This window comes from Miniopterus schreibersii (assembly GCF_964146895.1).
Source record: "Miniopterus schreibersii genome assembly, chromosome: 13".
Classification (NCBI taxonomy): domain Eukaryota; kingdom Metazoa; phylum Chordata; class Mammalia; order Chiroptera; family Miniopteridae; genus Miniopterus; species Miniopterus schreibersii.
The window spans coordinates 16,758,944-16,782,906 of record NC_138113.1 but is presented as its reverse complement, the minus strand read 5'-3'; the positions used below and the strand labels follow the sequence as shown (position 1 = coordinate 16,782,906).

At 45.0% G+C, this 23,963-nt stretch overlaps 1 protein-coding gene across 2 annotated transcripts in view; it reads left to right on the top strand.

Annotated features, from left to right (window-relative positions):
• Positions 1-5,836: 5,836 nt before the first annotated feature.
• FEZ2 (fasciculation and elongation protein zeta 2) overlaps positions 5,837-23,963 on the top strand; it is a 31,221-nt gene continuing 13,094 nt past the window's right edge. For both annotated transcript variants that reach the window (XM_081156851.1, XM_081156850.1), the window contains exons 1-5: positions 5,837-6,134; positions 10,563-10,671; positions 16,840-16,956; positions 18,753-18,894; positions 20,367-20,632. In XM_081156851.1, the coding sequence (XP_081012977.1) occupies positions 5,881-6,134; positions 10,563-10,671; positions 16,840-16,956; positions 18,753-18,894; positions 20,367-20,632 (888 nt within the window). In that variant the 5' untranslated portion in view covers positions 5,837-5,880. The remainder of the gene's footprint in view (positions 6,135-10,562; positions 10,672-16,839; positions 16,957-18,752; positions 18,895-20,366; positions 20,633-23,963) is intronic.

The following is a 23,963-nucleotide window of genomic DNA, read 5'->3' as shown; positions in this document are numbered from 1 at the left end:
CTTTGCCTCTCCAACCCAAAGGAGTTAGTTGCCTGAAATTAATGACCTCTAGGAAGCATCACCTTCCCCTTTGGTATCTCCATTCCTCCTAACAATTTTCTAGGCAATTGAATTTGGTTAGAAAATTCCCTGTATTAAATTCCTCCATCTAGAATGTGTGACTGGGCATTTACTGATATAGTATATATTGCCCCTTGGAAAATTTGTCCCAAAGCAGAGGAAAGTACCAGTGGCTACACAGTAAAAAAGTTTATTTGTCACTGCCTTGAAGATCAAAATGGTTGTTCACATTTGGTTTATTTCTAATCAGTGAATCAGAGACCTGGCTTCCTTCCCAAGTCTCATGATTTCGTAGGGTGGAGAAAGTCACTGGGAGCAAGTGAGGAAAATGAAGGAATGGAGAAATAGATGAGAAAGGAGTTAAAATAATTGTCGATAAGGAACGATGCAATAGAATAGAAAAATCTGAAGGAAAAGAGATAAAATAAGGTATGTATGTAGGGAGTTTGGGAAGGAATAATATTTGAAGGCTGTGGTTGAGCTGAATGAGTGAATGCAGGATTTAAACCATACACAGCATCTAGTAATGTGCTTACCAACATCATTTATTTTAAAACCAGTCATCTGACAATTGTCAAAACAAGCAGTATGGTAATGCAACTACTAACCACAAGAGAGCTTTCTGTGATTCAGAGAACTTCCAAGCCTAATTTAAAAATTCCAAGGGTATAAATGAAAATGTTATTATTTTATTTTACAAGTTTGTAAAAAATTATTTTTCGAAGATAATTTGATGCATTACAACCGTTATTACCTGCAATTAAGTTAATATGTGGAAGAAGTTAGTAATTTGTAATACTTCTTTACTCTTTCTGACATGTTTGGAAGACATACATGCCATATTTCCTTAGAGCAGGTCTTCGATTAAAGAATTTAATTTCAAAGGACTAAATATTGTTTATTTTATTTAGACACTAGGAACGAGTCCCTGTGTCCAGGGTCATTTAACATTTATTATTAAACACGTATAAAATCAATGCCTGCTTCAGGGAGTATTAAAAGCAGTCTTTAGCTTATATCACCCTTTGCTTATAGGAGACTATTTTAATATCACTTTTAGATGCAGAACAAACTTAGAAACAAATCGATCTTCAAAACAATTCATAGAAACATGTTCCCCTTCATAAATCACTCATAGGTAGAATGCTGCCCATAATAACAGAGGTTATTAGCCTCTCCTTTGTTTGAATACAAGAATCTTCCGATGGGCTATTGTTTCTCTCTGCATTTAACTGGGAGAACTGGAGAGAGATTTTCAGTTCTCTGTAACCTAAAACATTTCCCAGTTGCTAATGACAGAGGAAATGGACTCTGCTGCTTCTTAAATTTTGGCTGTTTTTATCCCATTAGTGGAAGTTATTGTGGAACAAAGGAGTGAAATCTTATCAGGAATGAGAGGTTTTAGATTCTTCTGACCTATTTTTTCCCTTTTCTATCAACTTTTTCCATGACTGTGCTCACAGGGCTGGATAGTTGAGGCCGTGAAAAGCAAACTCGAATAGCAAAGGAGAGGAAATGAATAATTAAAAAATGTTTTGACAAATAAAAATGGTGACATATTAGCATCAAACCAAGTATTCAGCAAAAGAGAAATGGTCCTTATTTGTCAAATACCAAAGCCCTACCCTTTGAGGTAGGAATGATGGATGCATGTGCTGACCCAGATCACAGCCCCTCACAGCAAAAGGTAACCTGTCACCTTCACCTGAACTGCACTTTTTCTCAAACTTCCTTTATCTCACAGAGCTGGTGTCTTTAGCCTCCTGTGATTTCCAGGAGTTAATATCCTCCATCCATCATCCTTTTATGATGGGACCAGAGATTTGGTGTTTTTTCTTCAAGTCTCAGCAAAACAGTAATTTATGACATTCGTCCAAAAACTAACATAGTTCCAAGTTCAACAGTCAAAAGGAAAAAAGTCACCAGCAGTTGCTATTTTAGAACTCAAGGCATTGTTTCCTATCGGACTTCATGTCTACCGCTTGGTTCTTTGTTTCCGAGCACGAATTGCTTTTCAGATGAAAAACCTGGGGTGCAGGAGGCGCATTGGGGTGTGTTGGGGGCAAACCCAGGGTGGAAAAATCCTGGGGAGTCACAAGAGGTTCGTTTCTCTGGTCAGACAACCAGGGGAGGAGGTGGTAATTCTGAGGACTCCGCACACGGGGAACCTTGTGCCGACGACGGACTGAGAGTTGGGGAAGCAGCAGGGGCTTCTTCGGGGGCCTGCAGATGGCAACAGGACCACCTTCCAGAGAAGTCAGGCCAGGAGTCGGTGCGGCCTCACTGTGGCTCTTTTCTGATGCTAGAACTTTACAAGAATCTTGTTACATCACCGCACAAGGCAGCCTGGCAGCCCTGAGGCCCGTCATCCCCCTGTAGAGCCTTTCCACTCGGTGCTGGGCTTACCAGGGTGTAAGGGACTTACCAGGGTGTAAGAGGCGCCTTCGGCACCCTGCCTGGTCCTGGCTGGGGTTCGAGTGCAGGGAATCCCATAACTCTTGGCCGATACATGGGCTTGTTTTTGGGTCAACTGTCCTTGTTGGCAAATCACGCTTGTTTCTGGCACCACAGGTGTATCACCTGCGTGCTTTACTCGCTTACTCTGTTCCCGTAGAGGTCGATATCTGCAGATGACTTGCTCTTATTATGGCAAATACACAGAGGAAGCCTTCGCCTGTCCTCGGGCATTGATCTCTCATGACACTGTACTTTTGTCCAGCTGTATCCAGTATGTCCACAGACAGGTTTCACTGTCTGTAACCACCTGTTTTCGGTAAGAATCCTCCAAGGTGGGATCATATTTTTCTACAAAGTGGTTCTGGATTAGCTGGATCGTCAGCATGCTGTTCCCAACATCCCACTGCTCCAACCCCCACAGTTTGCACTCAGTCATTTCAGCAGGAGCCTCAGGCTCGGGTGCCTCCACTGCGAGAAGATTTGGAACCACCTCCATTATACCCAACAACCGGGCTCTAGCCACCTTGGACAGGCACCATGCCCACGTCTTTCTCGCCCCTCCCAGCTGGTTCCCACCCCCTGCCACCCACACGCAAAGCCCTCCCGTTTGCTAGGGCTGCCGTAACCGCAGGCGTTTATTCCCTCAGCTCTGGAGGCTGGCAGCAGGGTTGTTTCCTCTGAGGCTGCCTCCTGGGCTTGCAGGTGGCTGCTCCTCACTATGGCCTCACAAGGTCTTTCCTCTGGGGTCTCAGAGTTTCTCCTATTAAGAAACCAGCCAGATTGCATTATGGCCCTGCTCCCAACTGTCCCATTTTAACTTAATTACATCTTTAAAGATCTTATCTCCAAATACAGTCATATTCAGAGGTACTAGGGGTTGGGACTTCAACATATGGATTTGGGGGGAACACCATGAATGGAAGATAACAGGAGGAGAAGGCCGAGGCTGGGGTTAGCTGGCTTCTCTGGGTAGATACAGACCTCAGCGTCCCTTCCCTCTCCAGCACCACTCATCTGTTGGGTTTAGGTAGCAGCAGTGCCTGGAGTCCTGAGTCACAGAGATGGGGGTGGCCAAGCTAGTCCATGGAACTCCCACTCTAGTGACACTCAGGGTATATGCTAATCCAGCTTTCAAAGGGCAAATCAGTCCTTCAGAGTTACAAGGTTGCTCTCTCTCCACAACATGGAATAAAAATAGCATTTCTTAAAAAACAACCACCACAAGCAACGCCCAAGACATATAGTTTTAACCCTCTAATATCAGGTTAGACACGATTAACTTGCTTTTGTGTTTACCCTGGTCAAATCGATCAGAGAATTGAGCAATTATGTGCATGTTTGCTTAAATTACGTAGACAATAATCTTAATAGACCACATTGTTTTGCTTTTGTAGATCCAACCTGAATATGACTATGGTTTATTTATTTAGATCCATAACATTTTGATGAGGCTATTTTCATGCAGCAATGTTGGTGCAACTCTGCTGATGTCAAGACATTTTGACCATTCTTAAAATAAAAATTAAAAAAAAAAGGAGAGACCCTGTTAAACTTTAGCTTTAAAACATTGTAACAGGTGTAGAACAGACATTCCCACTCTTAAGTCTTGCCCCATCGTAACCACACTCACAATGAAATGTTCCCTTTCTAAAGATAGCAGAAGAAATTTTAACATCTCTGGAAACAAAACTCTGAACAGAGAAAAATGAAAAACAAAGACCTGGAAAAAGTAAAGTTCCAAAGGAGTAGAACACTTCAGTTTTAATGTTCATTCTTGTAACACCCTCATCAGTGCAAATTGGGGCGGGGGGAGTCTGGCTGATTTTGTGGAATATTGCTGGGTGCTATGGTTCTCTTGTCCTAATACTCTTGAGGCTATGGAAAATTTAAGACAAATACCCTTATAAGAAACTTATATTAATAAACACACCAGGAAATAGAATGTAATACATTTGACTACTTTTAAATATGCAACCTGGTCAGACAAAAAGTACAATTATTTATAGAATCCATTTGTCTCATCCAAATACGATCCAAGCCTCCTGGTTTCTCTTCAATACAGACTCCTCTGAATTGTCTGTATCTGTTTCTTTCTGTAAACCTGGTGGAGCCTCTAATTATGCCACCTCGGCTCCTGAATGCGTGCGTTCAGCCTTCCACTGTGTCACCCTGGATACACCACTCACAAGTAACTCCTGTGAACTCTTAAAGTGCTACCCCTTAAAACCCCACCCCAAATCCTGGATCAGAAAGACAGATTTGAGCCTCGCCTCCTGTCTTCTTGCAGTTGACTGGCAAATAGAGTTTCTTTCCTTTTTCTAGGGTCAGTGCTTGGTATTGGCTACTCTGTGTTTCAGGCAGCAGGCCCTGTCTGGTAACAGTCCTAGGTGTCTTGCCTCTACACATTCACACTCCCTTATAATCACACTTACTTTTCTCCCCATTTTTAAATTTATTATGGCAATATACACGTAACAAAATTACCATCTTAACCATTTCAAGTGTCCAACTCAGTGGTGCTAAGTACGCTCACATTCTTGCGCAGCCGTCACCACCACTCATCTTCAGAACTCTTCCCATCTTGCAAAACAAACTGGATACCCATCAATCAGTAACTCTACTCCCAATCAGACCTCCTTTTTATTTCGTATAAATGTTTCCCTTTGGTCTTATCACTACAACTACATTGTAAGCTCCTTAAGGAGCAGTTATGTATCACTTATGTAACATACGGATCTGGCACTTACTGTCAGGCACTGTTCTAAGTGCTTTGCAAATATTAACCTACATAATTACCCATTTTTGCACGTTTCAGAGGGTCTAGGCGGAGCTTCGCACGTAGGAGACCTTAGGTATCTGTGGAATGCATTTCGGTATCACTTAAGCATTTCCAGCTGACTCTGGCTGTTATTCTGGTTGAAAGGTACAAAAGGAGGTTTCTCTGGGGAAGTGGCTTCGTGCAGAATCTGACACTAGGTCGAAAGTTTAAAGACGCCCTTTATTGTAGCCACATCTAGGCCAGGTTCCCACTAAGAAAAGCTAAGAGGGAAGCTATTTCTGAATCGGAGAGACTATACGAAGTGACTCGGCGCGGTTAAAGTTTTCCTTCCTACGGGGATCCACGGTAGGCCCCCGAGGGACCCGGGAAAAGGGAGGACCAGCGGCGAGCGGCCCAGCGCCGAGCTGAGCCGCAGCACAGAGCCCGGCAGCCGCCGCGGGCGGGGGCGGGGCCTCGGCGGGGCGTGGCCCGAGGACGGGGCGGGGCGGGGCTCGGAGGCGGGGCGGGGCCCGAGGGCGGGGCGGGGCGGGGCTCGGAGGCGGGGCGGGGCCCGAGGGCGGGGCGCGCGACTCCAGCGGGCGGCGATGGCGGCGGACGCGGACTGGCAGGATTTCTATGAATTCCAGGAGCCGGCCCGGAGCCTGCAGGACCGGGAGAACTGTAACGCGAGCCCCGAGGCCGGGGCAGGCCCGGGCGGGGCAGGCGACAGCTTCCCGGCGCTGGCCTGCAGCCTGGAGGAGAAGCTGAGCCTGTGCTTCCGCCCCTCGGGGCCGGGCGCCGAGCCCCCGAGGGCGGCCGTGCGGCCCATCACCGAGCGCAGCCTCCTGCAGGGGGACGAGTGAGTGCGGCGGGCGGGCGGGGAGCGGGCGGGAGCCCCCCGGCCCCTCGCCGCCCCGCCGCCCTCGGTCCGCAGCCCGGCGGGACCGGGCCGCAGGCTCCTCCCCGCGCGCTCCTTCCGCCTCCCGGGCCCGGGGCCCCGCCCGCCCCGCCCCCCTCCCCGGGGCTTTCGGCCCCCGCGCCCGGGGCCCGGAATCCCCCGCGCCCTCGCTCCCACGCTCAGCTTGGTTTGGGTCAGGGCGACCCCCCTGTAGAGCCGGGGCTGCGGCGGCCCCGCCGGGCGCCGGGCGGCCTCCCATTCATTCAGCCGGCGCCCGTGCTGAGCCCCAGGTGCCCGGGCGCTTCTCCCTGGGGACGCCCGGGTGACTGCCCCTCGCGGCCAGGGCGCCGCCTGGGACGGGAGCTGGATTTGTAAACAAAGACTTGTCTGGGTGGGACACGTGCTCTAATGGATAGGTGTGTAAAATTTAGGAGAATTAAAAGGGTGTGTGTGGGGGGAGGGGGGAGGAGAGTCAGGAAAGGCTTCATAGAGAAAGAAACGTGAAAATTGCATCCTGATGGATGAGCGGGAGTTTGCTTGGCAGTGAAGAAGGGCCTCGCATTCTAGCTCGAGGATGTGGCACATACCAAGGAACCAATGTTGAAGCAGCATTTATGCCCCAGGAATTTACTGGGGGTACCTGAGAGCCCAGGTAGAGTGCAGGCCTCCACAGAGGCAAAAACGAAGAACCCTGGTTATTAATAGCTGGGGTCTCCTAGTCTGGTGGGGAGATCAACACATAAACAGGTAATTATTGCAGAATTATCCAAGTGCAACAATAGGGAATTCACAGGGATTTATGAGAGCTGGGGGAAGGGAGGGATAGAGTTCCCCCAGGGGACTTTATTTAACCACTTTGAATCCCAGTTATAATTTGGTTAAATAAAGGTTGTGATTATGTACTAATATTACCCCACAAGGTGGTTAAAAAAATTGATGAGCGTGAAGAAACTTTAGCATATTGTAATGTCAGGGGAGAGGCTCCCTGGAGAGGCTGAGGGTGAAATTAATGGAGTAAATACTGAGGACCTGGGTATGGATGAGTTTTCAGAACATTGGTGGGATGGAGAGATTAGAGTTTAGGAAAGAATTCTCTGAGATAGAGAAAGCTCCACAGACATAGAAAGGGGCTTCTAGCTTGATGGTCTCCTTTACTCTGTGAAGCGGATTTATCAGGAATGAGGTATGAAGCCTGAGAAGAGGGGGTTGGGAATGGTTGCCTGTAAGCATGGCTGAGCAATGGTTTGGGCCCAGCTGCATTTGGAGACTATGTCTTTTAATTGGTACCTCTGTACAGGGTTCAGGTGTGGAGGGAAGAATTTATGATTGGATTTTATACACACACATCTGCACTCAGTGGCAATATAGGACAGTTTTGAAATTCTGTTCCCAAAAGTAAGATAGTATTGTGTGTGTGTGTATGTGTGTGTATATATATGTATTTTATATATGTATATACATGTATAATTATATACTCTGAGTCACTAGACTCAGGACATATTCTCGATTTAAAAATTATATTTATTATGAGTTTGGTTTTATCAAGAGTAACGTCTCAAAACAGATGAATGGTTTGCACACAGATAGGTAAAGTGCCTTATTTTTGCTTCACCTGTACTATCTGGAAAGAAGTGTATTTTATAGCCTTTGCTTAAATCTTAGGTTGATGTAAAACTTAAAAAAAAATTTGTTACTCTTGAAAATGGTTTTTCATAGATGATATGTTGGTAATGTGCATGGCTTGATTTAGGAATGAGTAAGAAATCTCTTTCTCTCCCTTCCAGGGCCGGGGCTGGCCACCACTCTCATGATTGCCTTTCCATTGCATAGATCCGCTCTCCATTGCTCCTTAGAGTTCATTTGGTTCTCCTTTTACCAGAGAGAGTTGAGAATTCTTTCACTGAGATATTGCCTTGCCTTTGGGCACTTTATTTAACTTTTCTAAGTCCCAGTTTTAGTTTTGGTTAAATACAGGGATTGTACCTATCTGCTAAGCTTTTACTTTAGAAGGGTCTCTTGTAGGATCGATGTTGGCGGGACTTTGACCTTGGAAAGAGCTGTCTTGCCAGTTGTTTATGACTGCTCCTGATACTTTACGATAAGGATGGAGGCAATCCATGTCTTGACTGGAGAATTCTAGAAATTTTTCACGTTAGCAGGCCCTACTTCCTTTCAACTACAATTGTTCTGACCTTGGTGGAGATAGAGGACTGTTGATTTTCCTTCCTTTTCTTGACAGATCAAATTCAGTCCCAGTCACTTTTCCTAGGTGGACTATTCCTCACTTGTCCTTTTATTATAGCCTCATGTGAGAAGGGGCAAACAAGCAGCCCCCAAAATCCTAGACTGTCTTCACCTACTGGAGTATCCTACTGGGGTTTCTGACCAGAGTTAGGTATATAGTCAGTGATTCAGTATTTGAAAATCTTTTTTTTTTTTTTCAATCCTCACCGGAGGGTATATTTTCCATTGCTTTTAAGAGAGAGTGGGAGGGAGGGAGAGAGAAAAACATCAATGTTAGAGAGACACATCAATTGGTTGCCTTCCACACGCTCCCTGACCGGGGCCAGGGATTGAGCCTGCAACAGAGGTAGGTGCCCTTGGCTGGAATTGAACCTGGGACCCTTCAGTCCCTGGACTGACACTCTAACCACTGAGCAAAACCAGCTAAGGCTGAAAGTCTTTTACCCAGGAAGGTGTGGGCCTGAAACCCAGCAAATTTAACAGTCCAGAAGGGTTGCCTCCAATTCGAGCATGTTGGCATTAGAGGAGATTACGGTTCCAACAGAGGGGGGAATGGGAATGAACCAAGCATATGGGAGATTTGCTGGGTAAACAAGCCAGTTTTCTAGAGCCTTTGGGTTTACATTTTCATTGAGGCTAATGTGTGTTCCAAAGCCAAAAACATCACATTGGAAATTTATGTTTTTGGCGGTTGTGGCCCTATTGCTTCATCTCTTTAGCACCAAATCCCAAAGCATTAAATCAAGTATGTCGCTTCTTTATTTCGAAGCTTGCATTCTTATTTCTCCACCCCTAGTGGTCTTGCTTTTGTACCCTAATGGTTCACACACTTGGCAGTAAACCCCACCTAAGTATGTCATGGCTTATTCACAATTAAATACATTTTAGGGGGTGTTTTTTTAGGACATGCATGTGCATACCTCTAGCTTATATGTGTAGTGTTTACTTACTCCAATTAAATTTCATGTCATTTATATCTCTGAACTCAATTTTTTTCATACGTCATGTTTTATTTTGCTGATTATTACTTTGGTACTGAAACCTGCATTTTGGCCAGGAGATTGGAGTTTGCTGTCCTTATCTGGTGTGCTTTGGGACTTCCCTCAATGCAACTCATTTAAATTAATGCTTAGAATACAGAATGTGTCCTTCTTGTCCAAGCCTCATTTTATAGAAGGGAGGCAAGTGCATAGAGAAGCTCAAGGACACGGCCAAAGGCTAATTGTTTGAGGAAGAAGGGAGCCCAGCGTCTGTGTTGCCCAAACATTAGGCAGGTGCTCTGCTGCCTTCCCAAAGTGCTGCCTGATAGTGAGGTGGGGTCACTGCACTGGGTGACCTGCACGCATTGTGTTTGAGCCTCCCTTCCTCCCCCTTTCATCGATCAGTTTTAGTCTTTATATTACAAACTAGATGTTGAACCCTGGTCTCGCATTACAACTGAATCCTTTTTCTAGAAAGGATAACAAACCTCCGGTTATTCTATGACATGGCCTATGTGTTTGGAACTTGTAGAAGAACATTATGTGTAAGGCACAGTGCATTTGCTACCAGGTTGGCTCTGGAAACATTACTTAACTTCCCTATGCTTTAGTTTCCTTGTCTGTAAAGTGGGGGGAAACGATGGTTCTTCATAATATTGTTGTTGTTTTTTATATTGATTTTAGAGAGAGGACGGGGGGAGAGAGACAGACAGACATTGATCAGTTGCTTCCTGCACGTGCCCCAACTGGGGATCAAATAGCAACCAGGAATTGAACCCGCAACCTTCTGGTACACGGGACGACACTCCATCCAACTGAGCCACACCAGCTAGGGCAATATTGTTTTTGAGAATTAAATGAGTTAATATGTAAATTGTTTAGAATAGTGCCTGGCACGTGGTACCAGTGGAAAGTGTCAGTTATCAACATGGGAGAATTTTCCATTTCACTTCACCTTCCTTCAGGACTCCTTTCAGCCCAATTATATGATTTTCATTTAGTCTTGTTTAGGGGGGCTCTACTTTGTTGATGTTTTTCTGAGAAATAATGGGCCTTCTTTTTTTATTTCTTCGATATTTTTTGTTTTTCTTTCACTTTAGCACTGGATATTTATTTAATAAAAGACATGCTAACTTTCATTGACTATAGTTTTCTTCGTTTTAAGGATTTGGAATGCCCTGACAGATAATTACGGAAACGTAATGCCTGTGGACTGGAAATCATCCCACACCAGGACCTTACACTTGCTCACTCTAAACCTCTCAGAAAAAGGGGTAAGTTGGGAATTGAACTAGTCGTTTCTTACTAACTGATTTTGATATTGGAGCTAAAAAGGAGCATTTCTATTTAACCAAAAATCATGAGTTGCCTCTTATTTCCAAGTTTGTAGCAATTGGACTCGTCTTTCGTTGGCATAAACCGGTTGCTAGCACATTCCTCTAATTCTTCCCCATCACACACTCCTTTTTTTATGTTTGGCTAAATTTTCATCACCTGTGTATGAACATCAATGGCCAGTATTTTTTTTCCATCTTAAATAACACAATTTTGATTTGCTGAAAACACTCAGTGAGAATCCGAGCCTTTGGTTTAATGCACAATCACATGCCACTTAGCGACGGGGATACATTCTGAGAAATGCGTTGTAGGAGATTTCCTTGTCGTGTGAACATCATGGAGAATGCACTTACGCAAGCCTACACAGTCTAGCCTACTGCACGCCTAGGCTGTGCGGTATGGCCTATTGCTCGGAGGCTACAAGCCTGTACAGCATGTTACTTTATAAAACATCACAGGATTAAATCAAGCACGAGTGAAGATGATGCAGCCGAGAGACACAGTAAACATGAGGTGTGCGAGGCATAACATGAAACACTGATTTACAGTAATCATTTTTTTTTTTTTTAAGTTTTATTATTGTTTAAAATATTACTGATGTCCCTTTTTCTCCCCAATGACCCGTTCCACCCCATTCCTTCCCCCTCCCCAGTCCCTCTCCCCACCGTTGTCCATGTCCTTGGGTTGTGTATATATGCACACAAATTCTTTGGTTACTCTCTCCCCCTCCACCCACCCGCCCTCCTCCATCCCTCTGACATTCATCGGTCTCATCTATGCTTCCATGTCATTGAATCTTACAGTAATCTTTTTTTATAAGTAGAAAGAATACACTCTAAAATAATGATGAAAAGTATAAATACACAAACCAGTATTGTAGTTGTTTGTTCTCATAACCGGGTATTACATACTGTACGTAATTGTACGTGCTGTGCTCTTATATGTGTTTACCCAGCATCTCCTCAAACACCCGAGGAATGCAGCGCGTTATGATGGCACAGGGCAATAGGGATTTTTCAGCTGTATTATAATCTTATGGGACCACCATGGTATATGCAGTCAGTTGTTGACCCAAAGGTTATGTGGCACATGACTGAACTGAGGCCACTGCAATATCAACAGAATTAACTTTTTGATGAATTCAATGACTTGCTGGACATAACATGTTGCCCAAAGACTATGTATTCCTGTGAATATTGGGGATCCTTTAAAAGACATTTCAGTCTTGGCTTTTAAATGTCGTCTTGGCTGTTTGAGGCCGCTGGGTTTGTCTTGGTATTGTCTAGTGAAGATGCCTGAGTAAGAAAAATGAGCACAGGTGACAGGACAGCAAGGGCGCAGAACAGGGAAGAGGGCTGCTTTACGTGGAAAATCACAGTGTTGTTCACGCTGATGAGAAACGTAGCTAGATGATGTCAGTTTCAGGGCCTGTCAAGTTCCTCATCAAATAACAGTGCAAACCCATGCCAGATCTTTTGACATGCTCTTATTTTATTAGTGTATTTGTGTAATTATTGGGAGCTTAATGCAGTAGTCCTGTCAATCTTTTAAATAGTACTGTGAAAATGGTTTTCTTAAATGTGTGATTCAGAAAAGCTTGCTGCCCAGTATTTTCTAGTAAAATACGGAATTCTGACTGTGTCCCAGTATTTTAGTAGGTGCAGAATTCTTACTGTTTGTTCTAATTATTAGCTCCATTAAGCTGTTTTTCAGACTGGCCTGACATGCATGTTATGAAAAGGAATGTAACCAAATATCTTATGCTCTGTGTTCTATTTATTTAGATCCTAGCTATCATTTTGGACTTAGTTCAAGTTTCCCTTCCTCTCCGAAGCTTCCTATTACTATTTTAGCCTTTGCTGATCTCATGGAATTATACAATTTTAGAGTTGGAAGGGACTTTAAAGGACACTTAATCCAACCTCTCACTTGGGGGGAATCCCTATCTACAGCATGTCTGACAGATGGTCACTTAGCCATGGCCTGCATCCTTGCACAGAAGGAAAATGCACTCCTCTCTGTGGGAATCCGTTACACTTGCGGGCTGTGAAAACCTTACAGAACTTATCTGTCCCATAGAATGTGACCCCGTTGTCTCCTGGGTGCTAGTCCCCATAGCACTCTGCCCATGTCTCAAGTCACTACTGTGTTCTCTTATTAATCATATGTCTCTGGGTCTGTCATTAGATTGTGACTTCCTGGTGGTGTCTTTATATTTGTCTCTTTAGTAACTACCACTGTGCCTGGCATGTAGTCAGTACTAAGACAAGTGTTTGCTTACCTTCTGGAAGCATTCTTTGGATTATTTCAATTGTAAAACAGGGTCGATAGGAAATTATTTTGAGAAAGGGAGAAGGAATCTGCTGGATCTTTAAGGTATCTGGTACAGCCCAAATTCTTCCATGGGCACATTTGTTTCCATCTGAGGCAGCTTTGTTTTCATAGAGGGAAACAGCACCACCAGCTCTGTATCTAATGCTGGCACTGGCAGGAGTGGTGTTCAGAATGCTTGGCAAAGAGAAGGCACATTGCTGCCGAATGGGAGGGTGAATGATGATACCCAGATAGCCAAGGTTAGTTCTCAAAGCCTGAAAGAGATTCCAGCCCTTAACTTATGCCATCTCTGTGTGGAAGGGCTTGGCTCCTCTCTGGAATGATGATGGGTGAGCATTGTTTCTGTTGTCATGGAAATTTATTCTTGTGGCTTACTGGTCTCACTCGCGTGTTTGGCAGTAGCTGTAGGCCTATTCTAAACCTGGTGCCTTTCTTGATCATGCTTGTATATAGAATGCTTCTAAGTCATCTGCCTCAGGAACATCTCCTGTGCCATCTCCTCCCGCCTACCGTGAGCATTTTCTCAGGGACTTCGACTTTGTGCACTTTCATCTCTCTAAAAGTGGAAACAGTAAGAAGATAATAACATCTCCCTTAGGAGTAATTTTTAAATTAAAACTTTTATTTGTCTATAAGGGGCAGCTTGTCTATAAGGGGGGAAATAAAGCTATGGTCTTCAAGTTACAATACAGAAGAGGGACTGGGGAGGGAAAGCACTGAAATTTAAGGGTCAGTGAAGATAATTGGTAGGTCTGCTCCACATCATTGTGATCACACTGTGGATTTTTTTTTTTAATTAAAAAAAATATATGTTTTTATTGATTTCAGAGAGAGGAAGGGACAGGGAGAGAGAGAGGTAGAAATATCAATGATGAGAGAGAATTATTAATGGGCTTCCTCCTGCACACCCCTCACTGGGAATTGAGCCCACAACCCTCACATGTGCCCTGACTGGAAATAGTACTGTGATCTCCCAGATCCTAGGTCGATGCCCAGCCGCTGAGCCACACCAGCCGGGCAACACATTGTGGAATTTTTCACCTCCACTTCTCTAGTCTTGAAATTAAATATCCTCTCTCATCAGGAGCCTAATCTTTTCACCTTTCTTCTTTCCTATTTTAAAAGGATAACTGTCATAGTTTAAAAAGTAAACTAGAACTATAGCACTTAACATGAAAAAGCAGCCTCTGCCCTACTTACCCCATCTTTGGTTTCTACTTACCAGGGGCAGCCACTTTCAGCTACTTCACCTGTTTCTTCTAACAGATAACATACTCATATCGTCTTACCTGATTTTACTTCTTTTCAATTTTAGACTTTCTCCACGTACTTCTCCCCAGAGGGTGAGGGTTTAGCTTCTCACAGCCTTCCCTCCAACCGCACACTATAGCCCTCGTAAAAGCTTACCCTTCCCCTAGCCTCCCAAAAGAATTATTTCAAAATATTTGCTTAAATTAATCTTATTTATATCGAGTACTTAAATATTCAGTTGATCCATTTTGCTACATTACAACTAAATTTTCACTTGTAATTGTTTTCTTAGGGTAATAATAATTGCCTTTTTGTGATTTATTTAGGTTGTCATTAGCTCACTAATTCAGCCTCAACTGAGCCATAAAACTCATTTTAATAATTGAAATACACTAGATAATCTGTCAGTCTCTTTCCTCTCTCTTTTCTTTTTCTCCATGCTTTCTTGATGCCCTCTGCATTAGCAATTCTAATCTGAACCGGTTACGCTCTAGTTTAGCCTCACAGCCATCAGTCTGGGATCCTCACTATGGTTACAAGGATTCCCTTCACCTCTTTCATGTATTAGATCCCATGTCTTCCTTTTTGGTTTTCCTCCTCGTTTTAATGGAGCATATTCTGCAGTAGCTTTCTGAGAAAGGGTACATGAGAAGTAAATTTTGTGAGAACTTGAATGTCTGAAACTTTCTTTATTCTAAGCCCTCACCTAGTTGTTAGTTTAGCTAGGATTTTAGAGTGTAATGAATTGAAATGAAGAAATTATAGTCATTGCTTTCTAGCTTCTGTTGTTGCTGTTGAGAATTCAATTGACATTTTGATTCCTGGTCCTTTTAATATGATGGTTTTTTCCTCTCTGGAAGTTTTTAGGTTCTTTTTCTCGTAGTGTTCTGAAATTTCATGATGCTATGTGGACGGACCTGGCCAAGCCTCCCTGGGCTTCAGGTGCGTTGAGAAGTAGAACGAGGAGGTGTGCTGTGACTGGTGCAGCACGGAGTTGCGGTGTATGGGAGCGGGTGGACCCTGGAGTGCTGAGGCAGCCCCTCTCCCGGCCCAGGGTCACGAAAGGCAGCACGCCTGCGTGCCTTTGCCTGCCTCACCCGCAGGTTTCTTCCTCCGTGAGCTGTGTTCACCATTAAATGTCCCACGATCCTGTATGAGGAACTAGGGAACTACAATACTCAGTTGTATCCTCAATTTTATGTATATTCTCTACATTGAAAAATAAAATAACTTTCCCAGGGAAAATACTATTTTTAAAATTATATACTATCTAATAGAAATACATGGTTGCTTCTTACATAGTCCATCACTGCTACCCATTTGTTCTTTGGGAGCTCAGTGTGTGCTACTCCTTCCTGGGGAACGGAGTTCTAATTTCAGTTCTTTTATCATCTGCAATATCATGTCATGTTACCTAGGTGATAGACACATGATCACTTGTGCATTTAAATCTGCTGAGTTTTCCAGTTACGGTTTTTACAATGAGTGCCGGTACTAAACTCTAAGTCGTTATTAAAGGGGCTGTTTATATTGGTGTGGACAGGGCTCAGGGATACCAACTAGGCCTGGAGTGATGCCCCAGGGCTGGCAATAGCAAGCAGTACTTGCACTAGATGGTATGCAGAGTTAAAGTGGGGAAGAAGTTACCAGAAGCTAGAGAGAGTAGCTGTGGTGGAGATGTCTGCTCTATAGGAGACGGTCTGGCAGTGAGGGAGCAGCAGAATAAATGCCCAGCCCTCACCTTCCCACCTTCCAGTCTCCTGCTAGTGCCTAGCAGTGGTGTTTAACCCACTGGAAGCGAGGTCACAAGCATCCTCTGATGTAGTCCATACAGGTCAGCCTCCTGGGGCCCAGGGCAGTGTGGAAAATGGAAGTTTGGACAGTCTCCAGCACAGTTAGGTTTAAACATGTTTGGGAACCCAGACATAATCTTTTTTGTTGGACGAAGAGATATTCAACTGAAAAGGCCAAGTGCGACCCTCACGGACAGTTCCTGTCTGCCAGAGAGTTTATTACTTATGTTTTATTCTGAATGTTAGAAGTTAGTTTGCAAGTAACTAACTTTATGTTTTCTGTGGAATTTTAATATATACCAATCTTATTGTTAGATTGTTAACTAAATAGCATTTGCTATCTACCCTACCTATTACCCTTGCCCCACATTTGCTATAATTCCCCACAACTTCCTAACAGATGCCCTGCCCCTCTATTTTTGTACTTATCAGCCAGCTTTCATGGCAGTCTTCCCCATGGGAAAAACAGCTGTGTATCTGTTGGGCACTGGGGGATACTTGCAGCCCTTAGCAGTTTCACATTTCTTCTGTATTCCTCTCATATCTGCTGGAGGTGAGTATGCAGCGCACTCCACACACTGCATGGTACAGAGCAATTGTGATAATTTCTCCCTTTGGAGAGAACGTTCTCAGCTGATGCCTCCCTCTGCCGTCTTCTTTACCCAGACACTTTGACTGTTGTGATCAGAAGGCCCTGCTTTTAATAGTGGGTTATTTTGCTTTTAGGTAAGTGACAGCTTGCTCTTTGATACATCAGACGAGGAGGAGTTGAGAGAACAGCTGGATATGCATTCAATCATCGTCTCCTGTGTTAATGATGAGCCTCTCTTCACTGCAGACCAGGTACGAAGGAGGAATTCATCAAGCAAAGGAAAAGGGAACCTTGAGCCGAAAAACCATTTCTTACTGTGGCAATAAGTGATGAGCTGTTGGAGTTTACTTGTTTTTCCTATATTTTCTGCTTATGGAGCTTAACATTTGGCTGCTCCACTGAGAGCAGAAGGAAGTCTGTGTAACCTGAAGCAGGGGGGTTACGCTAGTTGGGGAGATTTTTCAGCATAGGCAATTTTCCAAGCTAAGCATTGTTAAAACAGTACAGCGAGTTACTAAGGGAGTGTTATTGCTTATCCCAAAATCAGAAAAAATATTGTGAATTTTCTTTCTTTAGGTTTAGGCAGACATGGGTAATCTATAACATATCTGTGTAGAAATGATCTGGTTTCTCTCAAACCTGTGCAGAAATCATGAGCACATACTGGATCTGCATATTGTGCACTCTAGGGAAAAGTGAGCGTTTGCCTGTGGAATGCTCTAGTAATGTCAACCCTGTGTTCACTGAAGACCAGTTGCATCAGCGTTCTCATTTTCTGAATTCTTTTCCCACTTCTGTTGTATTGTCAAAATGCGATGCAAGAACCTCCTGAAATAAAACGTGCTGTGGCTACTCGGCTGGAAAAACAGGGTCAGTAAAGAGATATGTTATGGTTCGGTTGGAAGGAGGACATTAAAAATGTGCCATTTTGATGCCCCTTCGTCATATTTGTGGTTGGGTTGCTCTAGGCCTGGGGAGAGTGAGGTGCTTAAAAAGCAACTAATAGGTTAGAGGGAGATATTCCAGGGAAGCATGACCCTGAGAACCACTGACTCCTCAACCACCTGCCGGAACGCCATAAGCTGTCCCTGCCTTTAAGACTCAGAGGAGCAGATTGCATAGCCAATGTCAGTGTCTCCTTTTACTGTTTTCAATGCCTGTTTTTGGAAAATCTTACTAATTGACACAACCTCCTTCAGATTTACTTTTGTTTTTCCTTATTGTGTTGTTAAGCTTGCTGATGCATATTGTATTTTTTCTAATAGTTTTTCATTTTAAAATCTGTTTTTCTTGACTATTGAATAATTCTCCTGGTTTTTCTTAAATTTTCTCTGAGCTCTATCTCCTTCTCAACTTTTAGAATCTGGCACAGGACAAGGTGCTGTTGTAAAATTTGAGCAACGTGCATATGACAGTAGATAATTGTTTAAATTAAGCAGACATATTTCTGAAATTTCCCTGCTTTTATGCAGCTTTTTCTCTTTAAGCTTCCACATTTTAAGTAATTTTTGATATTCCTTCATCTTCCATTGAGTTAATATATGAAAATTTTTCCCTGCGGTTAAAGGAGGATTTTGTTGCCATTGAGGTAATTTCTTGCTTTATTTCTAACATTTTTTATCCTGTTGTGTTTTCTAAATTTTATGTCAGTTTGATTACATGGCTTTAGATTAAGCACTTGCTTGTGGTATGTGGCAAGTTTTCTGTCCTTTACTTTTGTTTCACTGTAACTAGGATATGGTTCTGGCACATCTGAAGTGAATTGTACACGTGTTTGTAGCACCATTTCTCAGGCGTTTCAAGGTCTACAGAATCACGATGGACATATTAAATCATCCATTTAAGTTTGAGTTTAGTATATTGTAAATTTCTGTGGATACTGTGTTCACGCTTACAATCAAAATTTGGTTATTGAGAGCACCCGCTCCTGCACACTGATTAGTGGGGAACTCAGTGCTCTTCTCTGGTTGCCTCGCGTGGGTGCCCTGTTTCAGATGGACCTTTTTCCATGTATATGTGATTAACAGGGGCGTGTGTATTTTGGAAGGTTATTGAAGAAATCGAAGAAATGATGCAGGAATCACCCGACCCGGAAGATGATGAAACGCTGACACAGTCCGATCGGCTCTCGATGCTTTCCCAGGAAATCCAAACCCTGAAGCGGTCCAGCACCAGCAGTTACGAAGAGAGTAAGAAACCCTGCCGACGTCAGTGCTCTGTGTGCCTTTCCCTGTGCTTCAGACACAAGCGTGGCTACCTGCAGGGGCCTGTGCTTCTCACGGGCTGGGCTGCGGCCCGCTCGGCCTCCACCGGTGCCCAGGGCACGTTCTGACCGGGACTATGGCATGCCCGCTTTTGAATCCCGTATCAGCCAGCGCCGGCTGCTGTAGCAAAGTGCGCAGGGTGACCTTGTTTCCTCGCAGTTCTGGGTGCTGAAGCCTGCGATCTGGGCCTCAGCAGGGTGGGCTGCTTCCGAGGGCCCTCCCCTCGGCTGGGAGATGGCTGTCCTCCCTCTGTCCTCACGTGGACTTCCCTCTGTGGGCCCCTGGCGTAATCTCCTAAGGGCATCAGTCACTCTGGGCCAGGGCCACCCTCCTGACCTCACTTTAACTCAGTTCTCTTTGAGGACCCTCCTCCAAAGCAGTCGCTCTCTGAGGCACGGGGGTGGGGACCTCAACAATGTCCTCTCTCCGAGGGGACATGCTGACAAAGACCGGAATGGGGCTCCAGTGGCATCGCCTTCCTTCCGTCTCTGGCACGCAGGGAGACCACGCGTTCAATACGCGCGCAGCCCTGGGTTCAATATGCGCGCAGTCCCGGCCCTCCCCGGGGCTCCCTCTGCGGAGCGCGCAGTCCGGCCCTCCCCGGGGCTCCCTCTGCGGAGCGCGCAGTACCGGCGGGGCTCCCTCTGCGGAGCGCACATTCCCGGCCCTCCCCGGGGCTCCCTCTGCGGAGCGCGCGTGGCCCGGCCCTCCCCGGGGCTCCCTCTGCGGAGCGCGCAGTCCCAGGGCTCCCTCTGCGGAGCGCGCAGGGCCCGGCCCTCCCGGGGCTCCCTCTGCGGAGCGCACATTCCCAGCCCTCCCCGGGGCTCCCGCTGCGGAGCGCGCAGGGCCCGGCCCTCCCCGGGGCTCCCTCTGCGGAGCGCGCAGTCCCGGCCCTCCCGGGGCTCCCTCTGCGGAGCGCGCAGTCCCGGCCCTCCCGGGGCTCCCTCTGCGGAGCGCACATTCCCAGCCCTCCCCGGGGCTCCCTCTGCGGAGCGCGCAGTCCCGGCCCTCCCGGGGCTCCCTCTGCGGAGCGCGCAGTCCCGGCCCTCCCGGGGCTCCCTCTGCGGAGCGCGCAGTCCGGCCCAATCGTGCGTTCCCGCCGCAGGTAGCTTCTCTGCTCCGGCTGCTCCGCCCTGGGCCCGCGCTGTCCTTGCACATTTTTCTGTGTCCACTTTAGGGTTGCTCATGAGATGGTCGATGTGAGAGAGTTGGGCATGCTTCTTCCCGCCGCTGGGGGGAGCTCTGCCCGGCTCCCCTTAGAGCCGCCGGGAAGGAGGCTTAGGCCCCGGGGCCTCGGCGAGCGAGCTGCTCACCCTGCGGCCTCCTCTCCGGCGCGAAGCACCGAGCGCGCCGAGACCCTCGTCACCAGCGTCCGCTGTGCTCTGCTCTGGGCGCAGGGGTGAGGCGGCTGCCGGCGGCCGAGCTGAACGAGCTCCTGGAGGACATCGAGGCGGCCACCAGGGAGTTCTCGGAGGAGCTGGTGCAGCAGCTGGCGCTGCGCGACGAGCTGGAGTTCGAGAAGGAGGTGAAGAACAGCTTCATTTCCGCGCTCATCGAGGTGCAGAACAAGCAGAAGGAGCACAGGGACTCGGCCAAGAAGAAGAAGAAGCTGAGGAACGGGGCGCAGCCCGGCCGCAGCGAGGGGGGCCACGCGCCCGGCACCGTGAGTGACGCGGCGGGGGCGGGGCGGGGGTTTCCATGGTAACCCGCCCCGGGGGCGCGGGAGCGGGTGCCTCTCCCCAGGGTGCTAAAGGGGTGCTGCCCCGGACCCCACTGTGCTCAGCTCCTGCAGGGGGTGTCCGAGGGGCGGGCACAGCGGGCGTCGGGGGAATTCAGTCGGGGAAGCGAGGGGCGCGAGGCGGGGTAGAAAGGGTGTCTCCAGAGGAGCCTCGGGGCCCCAGGGCGCTGGGAGGCTGGGCGCTGAGCGGCCGAGGCCCTTACCTGACCTCAGCGTTCCCACGGTGAGAACAAGTTTAGAGCCTGAGTCTTTGAATCTGCGTGTCAAGTTTTTTTGTTTTCTGCTCTTTAATTTTTTTTTTTTTTTTTTAATATATCTTTATTCATCCCAGAGACAGGAAAGGGGAGAGAGAGAGAGAGAGAGACATCAATGATGAGAGAGTCATTGACAGAGCCCGCAACCCGGGCATGTGCCCTGACCGGAACCGAACCCCTATCGCCCCCATCGCCTGGATCCCAGGTCGACGCTCAACCGCTGAGCCACGCCCGGCCGGGCTCTGCTCTTTCATTTTTCTTAAGGGGTCCTATTAATTTCACTTGACTAAAATTTATCACAGACATTAACTCAGTTATGAGATGCATTTCCTTATTGATTTTGTGGCCTTTGATTTTGCTTTGACCAGTACATTGCCACCTTCGTTTTGTTTGTATGAAAGTGTTAGTTTTATTTTTAGAGTGTAGTGATTAGACAGAGGGAAGCATTTCTTAAAGGGCGTGTACCTTTATAGTTTATGATACTGATAACATGGCAATGCACATCACCCCAAACTAGCTGTAATGATTTGCAATAATATAAATTCTGTCTTCAAAGTCTTGACTTGTTGTTTCTAAGGAAAACTTATCAGAGAATAGATCTCACTGACCACACACTGATGGAATCCAGGAAGGAGAATGCGTCTGGGTTGCTGGGCCACCAGTGAGCAGTTACACAAACAAAAAGAATCTTTCCATTTATAGCCTACTCATTGTTCTGGGTTTGGCCTGTGAGTAAATGGGTGTTTTCTTAGTGCAACGCCCATCTGTCCGTCTGAAGGATATAGCTTATAAACTGACTTTGGAAAAGTTCTCAGATAGGTGGTACAAAAAATTTTCAAGAAATGGCAGTGTTGACTGAATAGGTGTTTGGTCACTTCCCGTGACTACTCTGGAAAAAAGATGAAAAAACCTAAAACATTTGTTTAAATGTACAATCCTGGAAAGTTCTTTAAAATATCAGGGACAATATATTGTGTCTCTTATTTTAAAATATCGTACCCTTTAAATTGCCCAGTGGTACAAGTGTGATTAAATAAAATACGTAGTTGAAAGGTCACATAGTGTAGTTGGTAATTTCTGCCTCTCTGCTTTTGGGGAGTACATGTAAATTCTCCACTTATTGCTGTTAACACTTGGCTTCAGGAAATAAATTTATCCCTAAAGGGATTTAAAGGCTTCTTATAACTCCCATATTAAAAGGGTTAGAGTGGATTTGTTGAATAATTTCACATGGCATTTATATTGAGAAATAGCAAGGCAGCATTTAGGTCTCCCTTGAACCTTTATTAGTCTTGAAATAGATTCATAGTAAGAGTAAATTTTTTTACAATATTTGGACTTGTGAAGTTGCCTCTTGAGAATCCTGATCTATTTGTATCAAAACCTTTAATCAGGCTAGGATCTGCATTGCTAAGCTCGGGTTACTAGTTCCCTCTAGCTTTTCTTAAGCCTAAAATGCTAGAGAAAGACCGTCCCATCTGTGACACAAGGAGCCCGAAACCTAGGATTCTGAACATATTGATAGGCGGGGGTGGAGGCTGGAATGATTAAAGGGCTGTCTGTTAATCAGTGTGCATTTCTTTGAGCTGACTGTGCTGTTTTGAGCATGGTCTTCTTTCTATCCACTGCCTTTTTGTGGAGTGGCCTGCCTTTCTTGCTTCCTCTACCCACTTGGGGGATTTAAAAAACAAAAAAAAAACTCATCCTTCAAAATCCTGGTCAAGCACTGTCTTCCGTTCCTAGAACCTTCCCCAAGACTCCTCCTCCTCCTCTCTCCTTTTGGGGTTAGGGTTACTCCTCTATTTCTGTTAGCACTGTCATACCATCGTGCATTTTTGTTTGTTTTCATGTCTCTCTGTGGTTTTCTAAGGATAGGAAATGTAACTTTATTTTCTTGGCATCCTTAGGTCCAACATTAGGACCGGCTGAATAAATGCATGAAAGAAAGATAAACTTGCAAATCTGTATTTCAACCCTGGGTCTTTCTGCCAGGTGCTAAACCCATGGAGGCAGAATAGAATAGTAAGAGCTTTGGGTTAAGAGCTATGGGTACATACCCTTAGCATTTCAGAGGGATTAAATGAAATCAATCTTCAAATAGATCTTCAAATACAAAAATATTGCATTATTTGATACTATTTCACTTAAACTCCTAACTTTGAAAATCTTCACATAACATCTTTTTGCTCTGAGACCAAACTTATAAAATAGTAGTTTAATATTCAAGACGTTTTCAAGTATTTATGTGCTTTGGTATAATTTATATTTTCTTAGATCTGTGTTTTGTTTTTTTTTAATTACTTGTAGAATTTGCATTTATAACTGCTTTATAGTTCACATTAAAATTACTTGATTTGAAGAAGTGTCAAAATAAGAAAAATCAGTTTTTACATCTTAAGTAATATCTTATTTGCATATTTTTACTTGGTGTTTTTTTTTTTATATTAAACTATTGCTTTCAATTCTGTTTTCTCATTTTTTATTTTATTTTAAGAATTTTAATTTATTAAAAATTACAACTACTGTTTTATAAATTAATTTTGAAAATTATGTCATTCAAATTGCTGAGAATGATGTGATTTATAAAGAATAATAATTATATTTGAATTTCACTTTGTTTTGGAACTTGTGAGTATAAAGAATATTAATGGAGTAAGAGTATGGGTTAGGTGACAAGCATTTCTTAATTACTTTTCCTAACCTTTTTTCTGACATTGAACTTGGATATTGAATTTGTTAAAAGATTTCCCGGCTAGTTAGAGATCTGTACCAGTTGGTGTCAGATGAGTCTAAAAGTTTGGTGGCAGAAATCAGCTGAATTTCCCGGCCTCCTGGTTCGTTTTGCTTTTCTTTGTCCTGGATCCTGCTCCCTGTGAAATTAGTTGACCTGTGACTATGCTCGGCATAGGGCGAGTTGATATGTTTAGGACTCGATAAGAGAATTCACAAGCCACGACACTGCATGTGTTTCTTGTTGCTCTTCAGTGTATGTAGTGTGTTCT